Here is a 16740-nt window from a genome sequence, read left to right on the forward strand (position 1 = left end):
TGTAAAAGTATTTCTGCATCTGAACCTTTGAAGTATATATATGTATATGGAGGCTCAGATGGAGGTGATATCTGTTGAATCAACGCCCCATCATTCAACTTGGAAACCAAGGAAAGGGGAAGGACGCATCCTTCATCAAGTCTCCCAACTCCCACTGCGCCACTCTCATGTTCTCACCCTCCCAAAACACTCCACCACCATCACTCACATCAACGCCACTCGTATCGTTCATGGCGTTCTCTTCTTGACTGCTCTCGAGAGGGGGCACGAACAGCTCGCATCCTGCACCCATGAGGCCTCCCTTCACCATCGGCATCTCCATGCCAACTTGAGCTAAATCTTGTGGTTCGTGGAAGTAGGAGTCTTCTACTCTGGTCACGCCACAGCCTGCGGCGCCGGGAAGGGGCAGGAGGTCGTACTGGTTCCCTACAGAGAAGCCATGCACGGACGAGGAAGAAGAAGACGAAGGTGGTGATGAGTGCGTGTACACGGACTGCCTCTGGTGCTCCTTTGCACCGGCGAAGCTTCCAATTGCTGCTTTGGGATTTGGATCTCCGGTGTTGGTTGAGTTCTTTAGCCTCTTCTTGATGGTGGAGTTCCAAAAGTTCTTGATCTCGTTATCAGTCCGCCCAGGCAAACGTGACGCAATCTGAGACCACCTGCAAGAGCACTGGATTACGCGAGAACGAGCATGTTAAGAAACAAATGCTCTGATAGGAGCAATCTAAGTTTTATCGCTAACCAAAGGACGCCATGCGACCCTTATATTGAAATGGTTCGTGCATATATTTCACGTAATAGTGATAATTGCCGACAATTCAAGATTTAATCAAATTCTATCGAGCAACATTACGTTAACAAAACCGACCTCCTTGTTTCTTAGAATGTTTCCGTAAGCACGAGAAAGCTTTTATGTTCATCCGCATTGCCGTGCATGCATAGGTGTACTCATTTTATCTGGTCACATATATAAGAGCTGAAATCTTTTAAGATTGTGATTATTTATAACTTAATATTTAATCGAGCTTAAACTTCTGTATATGGTAATATTATCTTAACAAAGTCAATCGACCTCCTCCTCGTTTCTGAGCATGTTTGTATAAGGATCAGAGAGCTTTACCTTCATCCGCATTGCAATGCACGACAAACATGATGTAGATGATGTAGAGAGAGAGATGAGAACCTGTTGCCGAGGATGGAGTGCAGGTGGACGATGAGCTCTTCTTCTTGGGGGGAGAACGCGCCGCGCTTGAGATCAGGCCTCAGGTAATTGATCCAGCGGAGGCGGCAGCTCTTCCCGCACCGCTGCAAGCCGGCATTCCTCGCCACGTCGCTCCAACAACCTTGCCCGTTCCTGAGCATGTAGTTCATCAGCTTCTCGTCCTCCTCCGGTGACCACAGTCCTTTCCGCAGCTTGCTGTTTCCGTCGACGTTGGTGCTGTCGCCGGTCAGCTCATTCTTCCTCATCATGATGGCCGGATCCTGCTTCCAGATCTCGTTGCAGTGGGATCGGTCACTTCATGCGGATGGAGGGAAGAGGTAAGAATATATATTCACAGTTGAGCAGGAAAGATGGAAGAGAGAGAGAGAGAGAGAGAGAGACGTAGTGATGATGATGGTGATAGCTGTGAACTTTGCTTAGAACACGGAGAAGGGAATAGTGAGGACGCCACTGTTTCTGTTGTTAGGTCGAACAGGTAACGATTTGGACGTCGACATTGGAAGTCTCCACTTATCTCTCTCTCTCTCTTCTTGTCTTTGACTCCAGTTCTTGTCTTTTTCGATGCATTTACCTTCACTCACAAGGTAATCATGGAAAGGACGAGAGAGACGAAGAGAGAGAATGAGAGGAGAAATAAGATAGTGAGGGAGAGAGAGAAGTGATTGTATTGTGGTGGAAGCCAAACTATTTGCTTGGACTTCACATAATCTCCTCTTTTCTCTTCTCACCTCTCTCTCTCTCGTCATCATGAATATGGATTTGAAAGAGATGAATGGAATAGAATATGTGTTATTACAAGCCTTTGCATGTAGTCTACGCATGCAATTCATTACTGCCCATGCATGCGTCTTCCTTGCATGAAATGTGAGTGCTGTTTTGTGCACGCTAGAAACACACTTGTCTCACCTCCATCCACGTAGAGATTTATAGAACGAACCTCGGTTCATTTTCTCAATCATCAGCTGTGTGATATCTCAATTTACTTCCACATTTAATTTAAGTCTAAACATCTTAGACTTATTGGGTCAATTCTTCCATTGAACATGACCTACAAAACATATTATAATAGATTATGATCGAACATTATGAGATGTCTAAACTAAAAAAAGGATAAGTTTGGAGGCATATCGTAGCATGAAGCCATCGTTGGTTGGCACTCAAATGCATATTTGATTCTAAACTTTGTTCGGCTTATATGGGGAGAAGATTATGGCGATCCGATTGAATATCATTACACATATGGGAGAAGAATGGATTGATTTATGAGCTTAGATAGAGTCTATCAGTTGAAGTGTCATGGATCCGTGGCTCAGGCTTATCATATTGGCGAATTAGTTGTCCTATTCGATTAGATCATAATAAACAATCTCATAGCGTATCCAATATTGAATATAGTGAGGAGATCAGGAAGGAAATAGATATCTTACTATGTGGATAAAGGCATTTCATGCGTGGAACAAAGACATCATGTTTTCAAAGTAGAAAAGATGATGATATTTTAGTCTTATAATGGATATTAAGTAAAAATTAAATTGATTTATATCGTTAGATGGATCGATTATTATTTACTTGAGTTTAAACATCTTAAATTAATTCTCTCGTCAGATGAAATCGTGACAGTGACGATGAAATCAGAAGCTTCTACGGTGAGTTCTGTAGAGGTTGGTTGAGAATGTCTCATCCAGGCTTTAGCTCACTGGTTGGTGAAGTTGTTTCTTACAATCTGAGCAATGTGGATTCTAAATCTTTTACCGAGTTAGTCTTTTTCTTCTTCTTCTTCTTCTTCTTCTTCATATCTCGCAAAATTTTAAGCCTGGTAATGTCATCTTGGGGGTGTATATATATTTATATATATATATATATGTATATATATATATGTATACATATATATATGTACAAATATAAATACATAAAAATATATACATATATGTATATATATGTATATATATATATACATATATATACATGCATATATATGTTAGGATCGAGAGCACTAAGAGGGGGGGGGGGTGAATTAGTGCAGCGGAAAACTTTCTGCGATTAAAATCGAAAGTTGCGTTCGAACGATAAAAACGATTTCTGTGTAAAATCCGATTCTAAGCAAGATGATATTAAAGTTAATCTATGCAGGGAGTTTGCAGCTATGATGAAAACCAGAATATAGGCGCAAGCTGAAATCCGACGTTCGTACGAAGAAACTGATTTACGTCTAAGTACTGATTCGTAAATCACTTGATTAGGCAAGATGCAGTTTAAGCAAGAGTATGAAGGCAGTTTGCAGTTATGGTAAAGCTCAAAACGTAAACGCAATCTGCAATATGATGATCGTACGAAAAAGTAGATTTACGTCTAAACGCTGATTCGAAAAGTAAAAGGTTTCAAACCCAATCGTAAAAGCGCAGAAGGAGGAGGTTTGTAGTAAAGATAATATGCTCAAAGTAAATGCAAACCGAGATTTAGAGTGGTTCGATCAATCTTGACCTACTCCACTTTTGGCTTCCTCCACCGACGAGGTCACCGACGTCAACTAGAGGCCTTCCTTCAATAGGCGAAGGCCAACCACCCTTTTACAGTTTCACTCCTTTTGACGGGCTTAGGAGACAACCCTTACAAAAATTTTCTCTCCTCTCTTTACAACTCAAAACTTGAAGAATAGAGGGAGGAGAACTTTTGGCTTTTACAACAATTTTGAGCTCTAAGAATCACAGAAAGATGTCAAGATTTCGAGTGTTAGTTGCTTCCTTTCAGTGCTGAATGGGTGGGGTATTTATAGGCCCCAACCCAGTTCAAATTTGGAGCTCAAAACTATCAATTCCCGGAATTCCGGGATTAGGCGGTTGCACCGCTTGGCAAAGCTCGAAGACTGAGCCTCTGGGCGGTGCCACCTCTGTCAGGAGCGGTTGCACCTCCTGGCTGGGGCGATTGCACCGCCCAGTCTCCCTGGGAGACTTAGCCTAGGCGGTTGCACCTCCTGGCTTGGGCGATTGCACCTCCTACAATAATCAGGGTCCGAATGGGTAGATCCATTCGGCCCAAATTGGGTCTTTCAGGGGCCCAATTGCCCCAAGATTAAGCCAATGGGATCACCTCCCATTACCAACTTAATCATTGTGCTAACTATAATAAATCCTAAGACAATTTCTACAACTTGCTCCGGTGCGTCAATTGCATCTTCTGGCGAGTTTCCGGCGAACTTCCGTCGATCATCCGATGAACCCTTGGTGATTCTCCTGCGGACTTCCGGCAAACTCCTGGACTTGCGACGATACACTTGGCGAGTTCCGACGAGCTTCTTTGGCAAGCTTATGGACTTCTCGGATTTGTTCCTGCAGAACCTCCGACGATAGTCCGAACTTCCGTCGAGCTCTCGAACTCCCAACGTGATCATTATCATGACTCCGGCGTAACTCCTGCTGCATGTCTTACTTTCATCGTAGTTAATCCTGCACACTTATCTCAACATATAGGTTAGACAATAAATAACAATTGACTTCATCATCAAAATCCGAGATTCAACAATCTCCCCCTTTTTTATGATGACAATCAATTGATAATGGAGTTAACCTTAACTCCCCCTGTCTACATGCCATACTTGAGATAAGTCATTCTTGAATTCAAGACCTAAGAATTCAAGTGACATCTCTGAAGATGATGTCAATACTTGACATTCATTCTTACATAACAATTTTGAATGATGGTAATTGTAACAATTCATCATATTGTAAGATATCAACATGTAAAGCTGTGAAGTAAGATTTTGATATCATTAGCATCAGTGTTTATAGCATATTCTATATATGGCATCTGTTCATATATCTCTTGATGATGCAGGCATGGCATAATCATAGCATCAGTGTTTATAGCATCGAATCAATTCATATATTTCTCCCCCTTTGTCATCAACAAAAAGCATAATAGATGTGATACCACGAGAACAATATAAGCAAGTTATCAAGCATATAAAGGAAGGCATGATACGTATAATGCTTTGAATACTTCTTCTCCCCTTTTTTGTTATAATCCTTTGTGCATGAAGGAGGAAAGTCATTTTATCAAATCCATTTCGGAAAAAATATTTTTCAAAAGAGTGTGTTTGATTTTTGTCATTCCAACTGTTAAGCGAATCCGAAAATGAGATGAATTCTTTCATGCATTCGGACAAGATTATGCTACAGTTTTTCAAAAATCAAAACATTTCAACACATGGCAATCAAGTGATCCAATAATTTTGACTAGTTTATCTATTCGGACACATCAACATTCCTAATCCTCTTCTTATGAAATCAAATTGTTCTTCACTTAGAGGTTTTGTAAAAATGTCAGCTAGTTGATGTTTAGTATCAATGAACTCTATGGTTACGTCATGATTAGTAACATGATCTCGTATAAAGTGATGTCTAATATCAATGTGTTTTGTTCTTGAGTGTTGTATAGGATTCTTAGTCAAGCATATTGCACTTGTGTTATCACATTTAATGAGAATATTCTTAAGATTAACTTTGTAATCTTCTAAGGTGTTTTTCATCCATACAACTTGGGCACAGCATGCACTTGCTGCAATATATTCAGCTTCGGTTGTTGATAGTGCAACCGAGTTTTGTTTCTTAGATGACCAGGAAACAAGGGTATGTCCTAAAAATTGACATGATCCTGATGTGCTTTTTCTATCTAGTTTACAACCAGCAAAGTCCGCATCAGCATAAGCAATTAACTCAAAATTCTTTGATTTTGGGTACCATAATCCTAGATTTGTGGTACCATTAAGATATCTAAGTATTCTTTTAACTGCTTTGAGATGAGATATCTTAGGGTTTGATTGAAATCTAGCACAAAGTCCTACACTGAACATGATGTCTGGTCTGGTTGCAGTGAGGTAAAGTAAACTTCCTATCATACCCCTATAAGTTTTTTGATCGATGCTTTCTCCACTTTCATCAATTTCTAACTTAGTAGAGGTGCTCATAGGAGTGTTAATAGCCTTTGAGTTTTTCATATTAAACTTTTTTAATAAATTCATAGCATATTTAGTTTGACTAATAAAGATGCCATTACTTAGTTGTTTGATTTGCAAGCCTAAGAAGAATGTTAATTCTCCCATTAAGCTCATTTCGAATTCAAGACTCATAGTTTTAGCAAAAGATTCATAAAGAGATTCATTCGTAGAGCCAAAGATAATATCATCAACATAAATCTGGACAATGAGAAAATTATTTTCAAAATTCTTGATGAACAATGTAGTATCAACCTTGCCTTTTGTGAAATTATTTTCGATAAGAAAAGAACTAAGTCTCTCATACCAAGCCCTTGGGGCTTGTTTTAAACCATAGAGAGCTTTAGTTAATCTAAACACATGATTAGGGAGGCTATTATTTTCAAATCCAGGAGGTTGTTCAACATAAACATCTTCGGAGATAAAGCCATTTAGAAAAGCGCTTTTAACATCCATTTGAAATAGCTTAAAATTATTACTACTAGCGTAGGCAAGGAGCATCCTTATGGCTTCCAATCGAGCCACAGGAGCGAAGGTTTCTTCGTAATCGATACTGTTGGATCGGAGCGGCACTAAGAGGGGGGGGTGAATTAGTGCAGTGGATTAAAACTTCGATTTTAATCAAAATCTTTCGTACGTTAAGAACGAAACTTGAGAAATTTAACTTGAAGGCGTATTCTTAAAGTTGCGCAGCAAGAGTAATAAGGAACTAAAGCAGTAAGAAGATTTGCAGTAATGTAAATGACAATTATAAAAAGCAAACCAGAGATTACGCCGATTTTTAGAGTGGTTCGGTCAAATGACCTACTCCACTTGCGAGGCCCCTCTTCGATGAGGCTCCCACCTTCCACTAGCAAGTCTTTTGAAATGGAAGGGTAAATACCCCTCTTACAACCTTTTACAAGCAGCTCAACCTCTTACAAATTTTCAATAAGAAAGAAGGAGGAGAACTCTCTAGCAAATTGAAAAGAAGACTTGCTAAGACTTTCTAAGACTTTTCTCTCAATCAAAATGCTTCTCAAAAGTTGTAACCTCAGCTGAGATTTGAGGGGTATTTATAGGCCTCAAGAGGATTCAAATTTTGGGTTCCAAAATTTGAATTCTCTTAGGGTTCCCGGTGCTGGAGGTTCCACCGCCCAGCTAGGCGGTGCCACCGCCCAGCGCTCGGGTGCTGGACGGTGCAACCGCCCAGCCAAGGAGGTGTCACCGCCTAGCCAGGCGGTGCCACCGCCTGGCTTTCCGATTCATTGGTTTGGCTTAATTTTAGCCCAAACCAAATCTGACTTTGTGCCCAGTTGGCCCCTAACCAGGATATAGGATTATCTCTTAATCCTAATCCTAATTACAGGTGAATTACATAACACAAAAAAAACATCCTAAGTAAGTTTTTTTAACCGCGAACGTCGAGTCTTGTTCCGGCGAGCTTTCTGACGAACTTCTTCCGACGGACTCCCTACAAGCTCCCAATCTTTGTGATGACTTTAACGAGTAGCCGAGCCTTCTTGGTGATCTCCGCGAGCCTCCGACGATTTCTTCGGCGAACTTCCGACACGTTCCCGATTTCTTCTCGGATGGTTCCAGCAACATCTCCGATGATTCTTCGGTCTCTTAAACGTCCATCGAGCTTGACTCCGGTATCTTTGCTTTATGTTTTCTGGTTATCGTAGTTAATCCTGCACACTTAACTCAATAATATGGATTATATCAATTAACCCACCTGTCATGACCCGACAAAATATCGACAATATTTAAGATCTTCATCACAACAAACCCAGGATCCAAACACATATTTGAGGTCACTAAGAAAACATTCAGATCAAAAATTTCACTTCTATAATCTACCAATTCATAACCCTGTGCAATTCATAAACATAGCACACATCTCTCGATAATTCATACAATCTGAACTCAACTCATCAAATTAAAAACCACAATATAAATCCACAAGTGGGGAAGTCTATGCAGTCACTACAATCATCGATTTACCATAAGATCATATCATTACATGAATTTAACTTAACATTCCAAAATCCTATACACAAGGGATCCTTTATCTTACACAAAATCCACAGGTTTAGATTCATCGTCACATTTCATAAGATGTAGAGTATCATATACAACAAATACACATATGCTAACAAGGATCGGCCCAAAATCTTCTAACTTTCCACTGCCTCAACCCAATCTTAACATTTAAGCAAGCGATACGCTATCCTGAAAAATTTATCAACAAATGGGGTGAGCATAAAGAGCTCAGCAAGTGACTAACATATCCATATCAAAATAGTACAATTTCCAAAGTGGTGCAGTTTCAAAATACATGGCAGAATATACGATTTCGTAGACATAATATCATTAGGAGCAGAATCACAATTGTCCTTCCAATCATACCCATTAGGTTCCTGACAGATGGAGCATAGAGTAATTGGAGCATATCAGAGACAAAGGAAACATATCGGAGCTTATCAATGGCATATAAAATGTTTCAAAGCATATCAACGGCATATGGAACATTTCGAAGCAAAATTATCAGGGAATGAAGCCTTTCAGAGCATATCGGTACACATATCGTACAAGAGCTCAAACGTCGTCCTTGACGTTGCAATCATATCAATCTTATCCAGAGTATGAACAGAAACAAACTCACCAAAACTCTGGATGTCATATCAAACATATAGAGGGTGTAGTGGGATCTCAGTCAGAATGTGATTCATCCATTTCTGAATGACCACCTGACAAAAGTCTCCCACGGTTGGGAGCTCCATCCACCCACGTCTAGGTGAAGTCAAAGGGGGCCGGCAGAGCATCGCAGGCTCTAATCACATACCCACGTAGCGGGCAACAAGCACAAACAGAATATCCCTCATAGCGGGACCCCACATAGCGGGCAAATAGCGCATACCCTTTACCATTTCTGGCAAAGGTCCAGACAATCCCACACACCAGAGTACAAAAGGGTAGTTTCAACAATAAGTAGCATACATCGGAAGCACACGCGGAACAACGAAGCTTACATGTGCCTTTTTTTTTTTAGAACAAATGACGCAAGGAACAATTCTCTCACAAATGTATTCATATTAGAAAGGAAAATGGAAGCAAGAGTGTACAGGGAATCCAAGTATAGTTAGCTCAATTCAAATAAGAAGGTTAGACGAATTCAAGTAATCAAAGGAATAGAACAGAATACGCGAAATCGACCAAAGCTCGATTTCGGACAAAATTCCAGTGGCACATCAAACAAATATTTCAGCATAACAATTTTGCTCCAATACCCATAAGAAGACTATGGTCAAACCATATATCAATCTATGTTTGGATGGAAAAGATTTCATATGAAACAGGGCTCCCAACACAGAGTTACCTCTGATTTGGTAACACAAGGTCAAAATCACAATCACTGTTTTGCAGAATTTATAGGATCAGATTCAATAGATAATAGGATAGGCAATTGAATTCCAAAATTTTCAAACCATATGTCAAAAGAAAGATTTTCAAGTCTAGTTTCAAATAAAATCAGTTTGGTACAAATCAGAATTTTTAACAGGGAGTTATAGGCATTTTAGTAGCGATAGGTCAGAAATCTTGAACTCTGTTTTACAGCTTCTATAGGCTCATTTGAAAAAAATGTTTGGATAATTATTCGGTGTCCAAAATCTACAAAATGGGTGTCAAAAGAAAGACATAAGAGTCTAATTACAAACAAAATAGTTCCTGCCTGAATTCACATTTTATACTAAAACTTACAGCCGAAGCAGTGTATAGGGGTCAGTTTACCGAAAATATTTCAGAATCCATGGTTTTAGGTCCAAAAAGAGTCATATCAGTTTCAAAACAGAAGTCTTCCAATTTATTTTGAATCAACATAAAAACAGAGTCTAATACTTCTGTAGGATGGGGTTAGAACACTTGCCTTTGCAAATTTTGACCCGAAGTAACAAGATTAAAGCAAAAACCCTAAAAACCCCAATTTCTTCTTCTTCTTCTTCTTCTTCTTCTTCCTTTCTTTCCCTGATCACCCACGAGCTGCCTTCTCTGCTTTCTTAAGAACGAAGGCAGAGAAGCTTAAGCGGTGGGATTTGTCATTTGGTGCATTTTGCAGTTTAGTCCTTGTTTTTATCATATTCACGATTAGGTCCTTAGGGTTTACATATAGGTCCTCAGATTCTTTTTTTTTTTTTTTTTTCTTTTTTGAACAGATCTCCCAAATCTTAAAAATAAGTTACCTCTAATCCATACTCTATTTCTTCTGTCAATTAAAATAGAAGCTCACATTATCGCCAGAAATTTATACGAACATTCAGTAATGAGGGGTGTTACACTCTCCCCCCCTTAAAAGAAAAATTTAGTCCTCTAAATTTATCGTACCTCTATCGTTGAAAAGACGGGGGTACACCTTCTTCATTTCCTCCTCTAGCTCCCAAGTTGTCTCCTCTCCAGAATGATGTCTCCAAATTACTTGAACCAGCGGGATGACCCGATTCCTTAGGACTTTTTCTTTCTTATCAACAATCTGAATAAGCTCTTCCACATAAGATAAATCTTTATCAATCTCCACCAGCTCATACTTGATGATGTGAGAAGGGTCATATATATACTTCATAATCATCGAGACATGAAATATATCATGGACATGGCACAATGCTGGTGGCAAGGCAATCCTGTAAGCGACAGAACCAACCCTCTCAAGGACCTCAAAAGGTCCAATAAATCTTGGGCTTAATTTTCCTTTCTTCCCAAACCTTATAATGCCTTTGGAAGGGGAGACTTTTAAGAATACAAAATCTCCGATTTCAAACTCAATATCTCGCCTTCTATTGTCGGCATAACTCTTTTGACGACTCTGAGCAGTTTTTAGCATTTTTCTTATAACTTGAATTTTCTCGGTAGTTTCTTGTACTTTTTCCGGTGCTAACAGCTTTCTATCACCAACTTCCTCCCAACATATAGGTGTTATGCACTTCCGCCCATATAAAGCTTCATAAGGGGCCATCTGAATACTTGAATGATAACTATTATTATAAGTAAACTCAACAAGTGAAATATCTTTATCCCATTCACCTTTCCAATCCATAACATAGGCTCTGAGTAAATCCTCAAGTGTTTGAATTGTTCTTTTTGACTGACCGTCAGTCTGAGGATGATATGCAGTACTAAACTTGACTTTAGTGCCCATAGATTCCTGTAATCTTCTCCAGAATCTAGAGAGAAATCTGGAGTCTCTATCAGAGATGATCTCCTTTGGAATACCATGAAGTCTTACTATTTCATTAACATATAAATCTGCAAGTCTATCAAGTGAATACGTCATATTAATCGGTAGGAAATGTGCAGATTTTGTTAACCTATCAATGATAACCCAAATAGCATCATGCTTCCTCGAGGTTCTAGGTAGTCCCGAAACAAAGTCCATAGTAATACATTCCCATTTCCATTCAGGAATAACTAAAGGTTGCAGTAACCCTCCAGGTCTTTGGTGTTCTACTTTGATTTGCTGACACGTCAAACATTTTGAAACATACATTGCAATTTCCTTCTTCATGCCTTCCCACCAATAATGACTTTGAAGATCTTTATACATCTTAGTGCTCCCAGGGTGTAGGGTGTACTTTGAAGTATGACTTTCAGTTAGGATTTGATTCTTAGTGAGTTTGGTGAGAGGTTGAGCAATTCGAGAAAATCCCTCCACAAATCTCCTGTAATAACCTGCCATGCCCAAGAAACTTCTAACCTCTGTTACATTTGTTGGTACTTCCCATTCAACTACAGCTTCTATTTTCCTTGGATCAACAGATATACCCTTCCCTGAAATCATATGGCCTAAGCAAGCAACTTCATTCAACCAAAATTCACATTTGCTGAACTTTGCATACAATTTCTTTTCTCTTAGTATGGACAATACATCTCTCAAGTGTTCCTCATGCTCCTGATTACTCTTTGAATATACCAATATGTCATCAATAAATACAATTACACAGATATCCAAGAGCGGTTGAAATATCCTATTCATTAGTTCCATAAAAGCTGTAGGGGCATTTGTCAGACCAAAAGGCATCACTAAGAATTCATAATGACCATATCGAGTTCTGAAAGCTGTTTTTGAAATATCCTCCTCCTTGATCTTCAACTGATAATAACCTGACCTCAGGTCAATCTTAGAGAATACTTGTGCACCCTGCAGTTGATCAAACAAATCATCAATTCTAGGTATGGGATATTTGTTTTTGATGGTCACCTGATTCAACTATCTATAATCAATACAAAGCCTCAATGTTCCATCCTTCTTCTTCACTAATAGTACCGGAGCACCCCATGGGGATACACTGGGTCGTATGAAACCCTTATCTAATAATTCTTGTATTTGCTTATTTAATTCCTCTAGCTCGAGTGGTGCCATTCTGTAGGGAGGCTTAGATATTGGGGTTGTACTGGAGACCAGATCAATAGCAAATTCACCCTCTCTATCTAGAGGTAAACCAGGCAAGTCATCTGGGAATACATCAGGGAATTCTTTGACCACTGAAATTTCATCTAGGTGGGTTTCCTGGTTTGCATGCTCCTTTACACACACCATATAACAAAAACAACCTTTCTGCATAAGACGATAAGCTTGAAGTGCTGATATCAAGCAAGGAGGCAAATCATGCTTAATGCCCTCAAAGAAAAATATAGGCTGATCTGGTATGCAGAAAGTAATTATTTTCTTGTAACAATCAATACTAGCATGATGAGAAGATAACCAATCCATGCCAAGTATAATATCAAAACCCTGGATCTCTAGGAGAATCAAATCAGCAAGGAGTTCGTGGTCTCCAATAGAGATCAAACAAGATGGGTAGACCAAGTTTGTTGCCAATGAATCTCCAACAGCAGTTGTTACATATAACATATAATCCAGGGGTTTAGGTAGAATATCCAAGTGACAAGCAAAGTATTGTGAAACAAAAGATAAGTTGGAGCCGGGATCAAACAAAACTTTTGCATTTCTTTTAGAAACATGAAGAATACCTTCCACCACTGATTTAGAAGCTTTAGAATCTTGTTCAGTGATAGCGTACACTCTAGCATGGGCTGAGGGTCTAGGAGATAGTGGCTCTTTTTTTCTGTTCAGTGGGCAATCTCTTAGTTGATGACCTAGCTTTCCACAACCAAAACATGCTCCAGTCACCCGAAAACACCGGCTTGTTTTATGATTTAATCCGCATTTTGCACATAATTGAGTCCTCCCCAATGGTTTCCTTTTCTCAAATCCAAATGTCTTAAACCTCTTGTTACTATCCTCATATTCATTTTCTCTCCTGCTTTTGCTAGTAAATTTGTCCCTTTTGTTCTTGCCAATGATTTCTTGAATTTCCTCCATGTCTCTTTCAATTTTCAAAGCTCTTTCTACCGTATCAGCATATGTCTGTAATTTTAAAGCTGACATTCGACTTCTTATTACCGGCCGTAATCCCCTTTCAAACCTTCTTGCCTTTCTAGATTCATCATCAGTCATATGTGTGGCAAACCTGGAGAGCTCAGTGAATTTAGATTCATACTTTGTAACCGTCATACTTCCCTGGATAAGATTCAAGAACTCCAATTCTTTTTGCTCTCTCATACATTCTGAAAAATATTTATCGTTAAACTTTTCTTGGAATAACTTCCATGTCATTGGCTCATGTTTGATTTCAGACATCCTCTTAATCATTCTCCACCAGTGTTCAGCTTCTCCTTCCAGCATAAAGGTGGCAAGAAAAACCTTTCGTTCATCAGAGTAATTTAAAGCATCAAATATTTTCTCTATCTGCATCATCCATCGTTCCGCCACCATTGGATCAGACTCACCACTGAAACTGGGAGGACTAAGCTTCTTAAACTGTCCAATTCCCAACCCCGTCTGGTTTGATGTCTCTGTCCCATCATTATTTCCTTGTTGGACAGGTTGTTGTTGTTGTTGCATCACTTGTGCCATAGTCTCCAAAGTCCGCATAATACCACTCAATTGATCAGCAGTAGATGCAACAGGAGAACCAGATGATCTCGTTATACTCGCTTCCTAAAACATCAAAAGAACATTTTCTTTGATCAATCTCTAATGACAGTCAATAAACCTCAAATAAAGATAATATTCTTAGTGATTCTCAAATCATGCTCTGATACCACCTCTGTCACGACCCGACAAAATATCGACAATATTTAAGATCTTCATCACAACAAACCCAGGATCCAAACACATATTTGAGGTCACTAAGAAAACATTCAGATCAAAAATTTCACTTCTATAATCTACCAATTCATAACCCTGTGCAATTCATAAACATAGCACACATCTCTCGATAATTCATACAATCTGAACTCAACTCATCAAATTAAAAACCACAATATAAATCCACAAGTGGGGAAGTCTATGCCGTCACCACAATCATCGATTTACCATAAGATCATATCATTACATGAATTTAACTTAACATTCCAAAATCCTATACACAAGGGATCCTTTATCTTACACAAAATCCACAGGTTTAGATTCATCGTCACATTTCATAAGATGCAGAGTATCATATATACAACAAATACACATATGCTAACAAGGATCGGCCCAAAATCTTCTAACTTTCCACTGCCTCAGCCCAATCTTAACATTTAAGCAAGCGATACGCTATCCTGAAAAATTTATCAACAAATGGGGTGAGCATAAAGAGCTCAGCAAGTGACTAACATATCCATATCAAAATAGTACAATTTCCAAAGTGGTGCAGTTTCAAAATACATGGCAGAATATACGATTTCGTAGACATAATATCATTAGGAGCAGAATCACAATTGTCCTTCCAATCATACCCATTAGGTTCCTGACAGATGGAGCATAGAGTAATTGGAGCATATCAGAGACAAAGGAAACATATCGGAGCTTATCAATGGCATATAAAATGTTTCAAAGCATATCAACGGCATATGGAACATTTCGAAGCAAAATCATCAGGGAATGAAGCCTTTCAGAGCATATCGGTACACATATCGTACAAGAGCTTAAACGTCGTCCTTGACGTTGCAATCATATCAATCTTATCCAAAGTATGAACAGAAACAAACTCACCAAAACTCTGGATGTCATATCAAACATATAGAGGGTGTAGTGGGATCTCAGTCAGAATGTGATTCATCCATTTCTGAATGACCACCTGACAAAAGTCTCCCACGTCTGGGAGCTCCATCCACCCACGTCTAGGTGAAGTCAAAGGGGGCCGGCAGAGCATCGCAGGCTCTAATCACATACCCACGTAGCGGGCAACAAGCGCAAACAGAATATCCCTCATAGCGGGACCCCACATAGTGGGCAAATAGCGCATACCCTTTACCATTTCTGGCAAAGGTCCAGACAATCCCACACACCAGAGTACAAAAGGGTAGTTTCAACAATAAGTAGCATACATCGGAAGCACACGCGGAACAACGAAGCTTACATGTGCCTTTTTTTTTTTAGAACAAATGACGCAAGGAACAATTCTCTCACAAATGTATTCATATTAGAAAGGAAAATGGAAGCAAGAGTGTACAGGGAATCCAAGTATAGTTAGCTCAATTCAAATAAGAAGGTTAGACGAATTCAAGTAATCAAAGGAATAGAACAGAATACGCGAAATCGACCAAAGCTCGATTTCGGACAGAATTCCAGTGGCACATCAAACAAATATTTCAGCATAACAATTTTGCTCCAATACCCATAAGAAGACTATGGTCAAACCATATATCAATCTATGTTCGGATGGAAAAGATTTCATATGAAACAGGGCTCCCAACATAGAGTTACCTCTGATTTGGTAACACAAGGTCAAAATCACAATCACTGTTTTGCAGAATTTATAGGATCAGATTCAACAGATAATAGGATAGGCAATTGAATTCCAAAATTTTCAAACCATATGTCAAAAGAAAGATTTTCAAGTCTAGTTTCAAATAAAATCAGTTTGGTACAAATCAGAATTTTCAACAGGGAGTTATAGGCATTTTAGTAGCGATAGATCAGAAATCTTGAACTCTGTTTTACAGCGTCTATAGGCTCATTTGAAAAAAATGTTTGGGTAAGTATTCGGTGTCCAAAATCTACAAAATGGGTGTCAAAAGAAAGACATAAGAGTCTAATTACAAACAAAATAGTTCCTGCCTGAATTCACATCTTATACTAAAACTTACAGCCGAAGCAGTGTATAGGGGTCAGTTTACCGAAAATATTTCAGAATCCATGGTTTTAGGTCCAAAAAGAGTCATATCAGTTTCAAAACAGAAGTCTTCCAATTTATTTTGAATCAACATAAAAACAGAGTCTAATACTTCTGTAGGATGGGGTTAGAACACTTGCCTTTGCAAATTTTGACCCGAAGTAACAAGATTAAAGCAAAAACCCTAAAAACCCCAATTTCTTCTTCTTCTTCTTCTTCTTCTTCTTCTTCTTTCCCTGATCACCCACGAGCTGCCTTCTCTGCTTTCTTAAGAACGAAGGCAGAGAAGCTTAAGCGGTGGGATTTGTCATTTGGTGCATTTTGCAGTT

At 39.1% G+C, this 16740-nt stretch overlaps 1 protein-coding gene across 1 annotated transcript; it reads right to left on the reverse strand.

Moving 5' to 3' along the window:
- Window positions 1–1492, reverse strand: LOC135596604 (transcription factor MYB46-like). Its single transcript, XM_065088666.1, has 2 exons — window positions 1184–1492; window positions 1–659 (listed from the first exon to the last, which is right to left on the reverse strand). The coding sequence occupies exons 1-2, from the start codon at window positions 1468–1470 to the stop codon at window positions 95–97; spliced, it is 852 nt and encodes a 283-aa protein (XP_064944738.1). The 5' UTR covers window positions 1471–1492; the 3' UTR covers window positions 1–94.
- Window positions 1493–16740: the final 15248 nt, after the last annotated feature.

The sequence above is a fragment of the Musa acuminata genome, chromosome BXJ1-11 (genome assembly GCF_036884655.1).
Source record: "Musa acuminata AAA Group cultivar baxijiao chromosome BXJ1-11, Cavendish_Baxijiao_AAA, whole genome shotgun sequence".
In the NCBI taxonomy this organism is placed as follows: domain Eukaryota; kingdom Viridiplantae; phylum Streptophyta; class Magnoliopsida; order Zingiberales; family Musaceae; genus Musa; species Musa acuminata.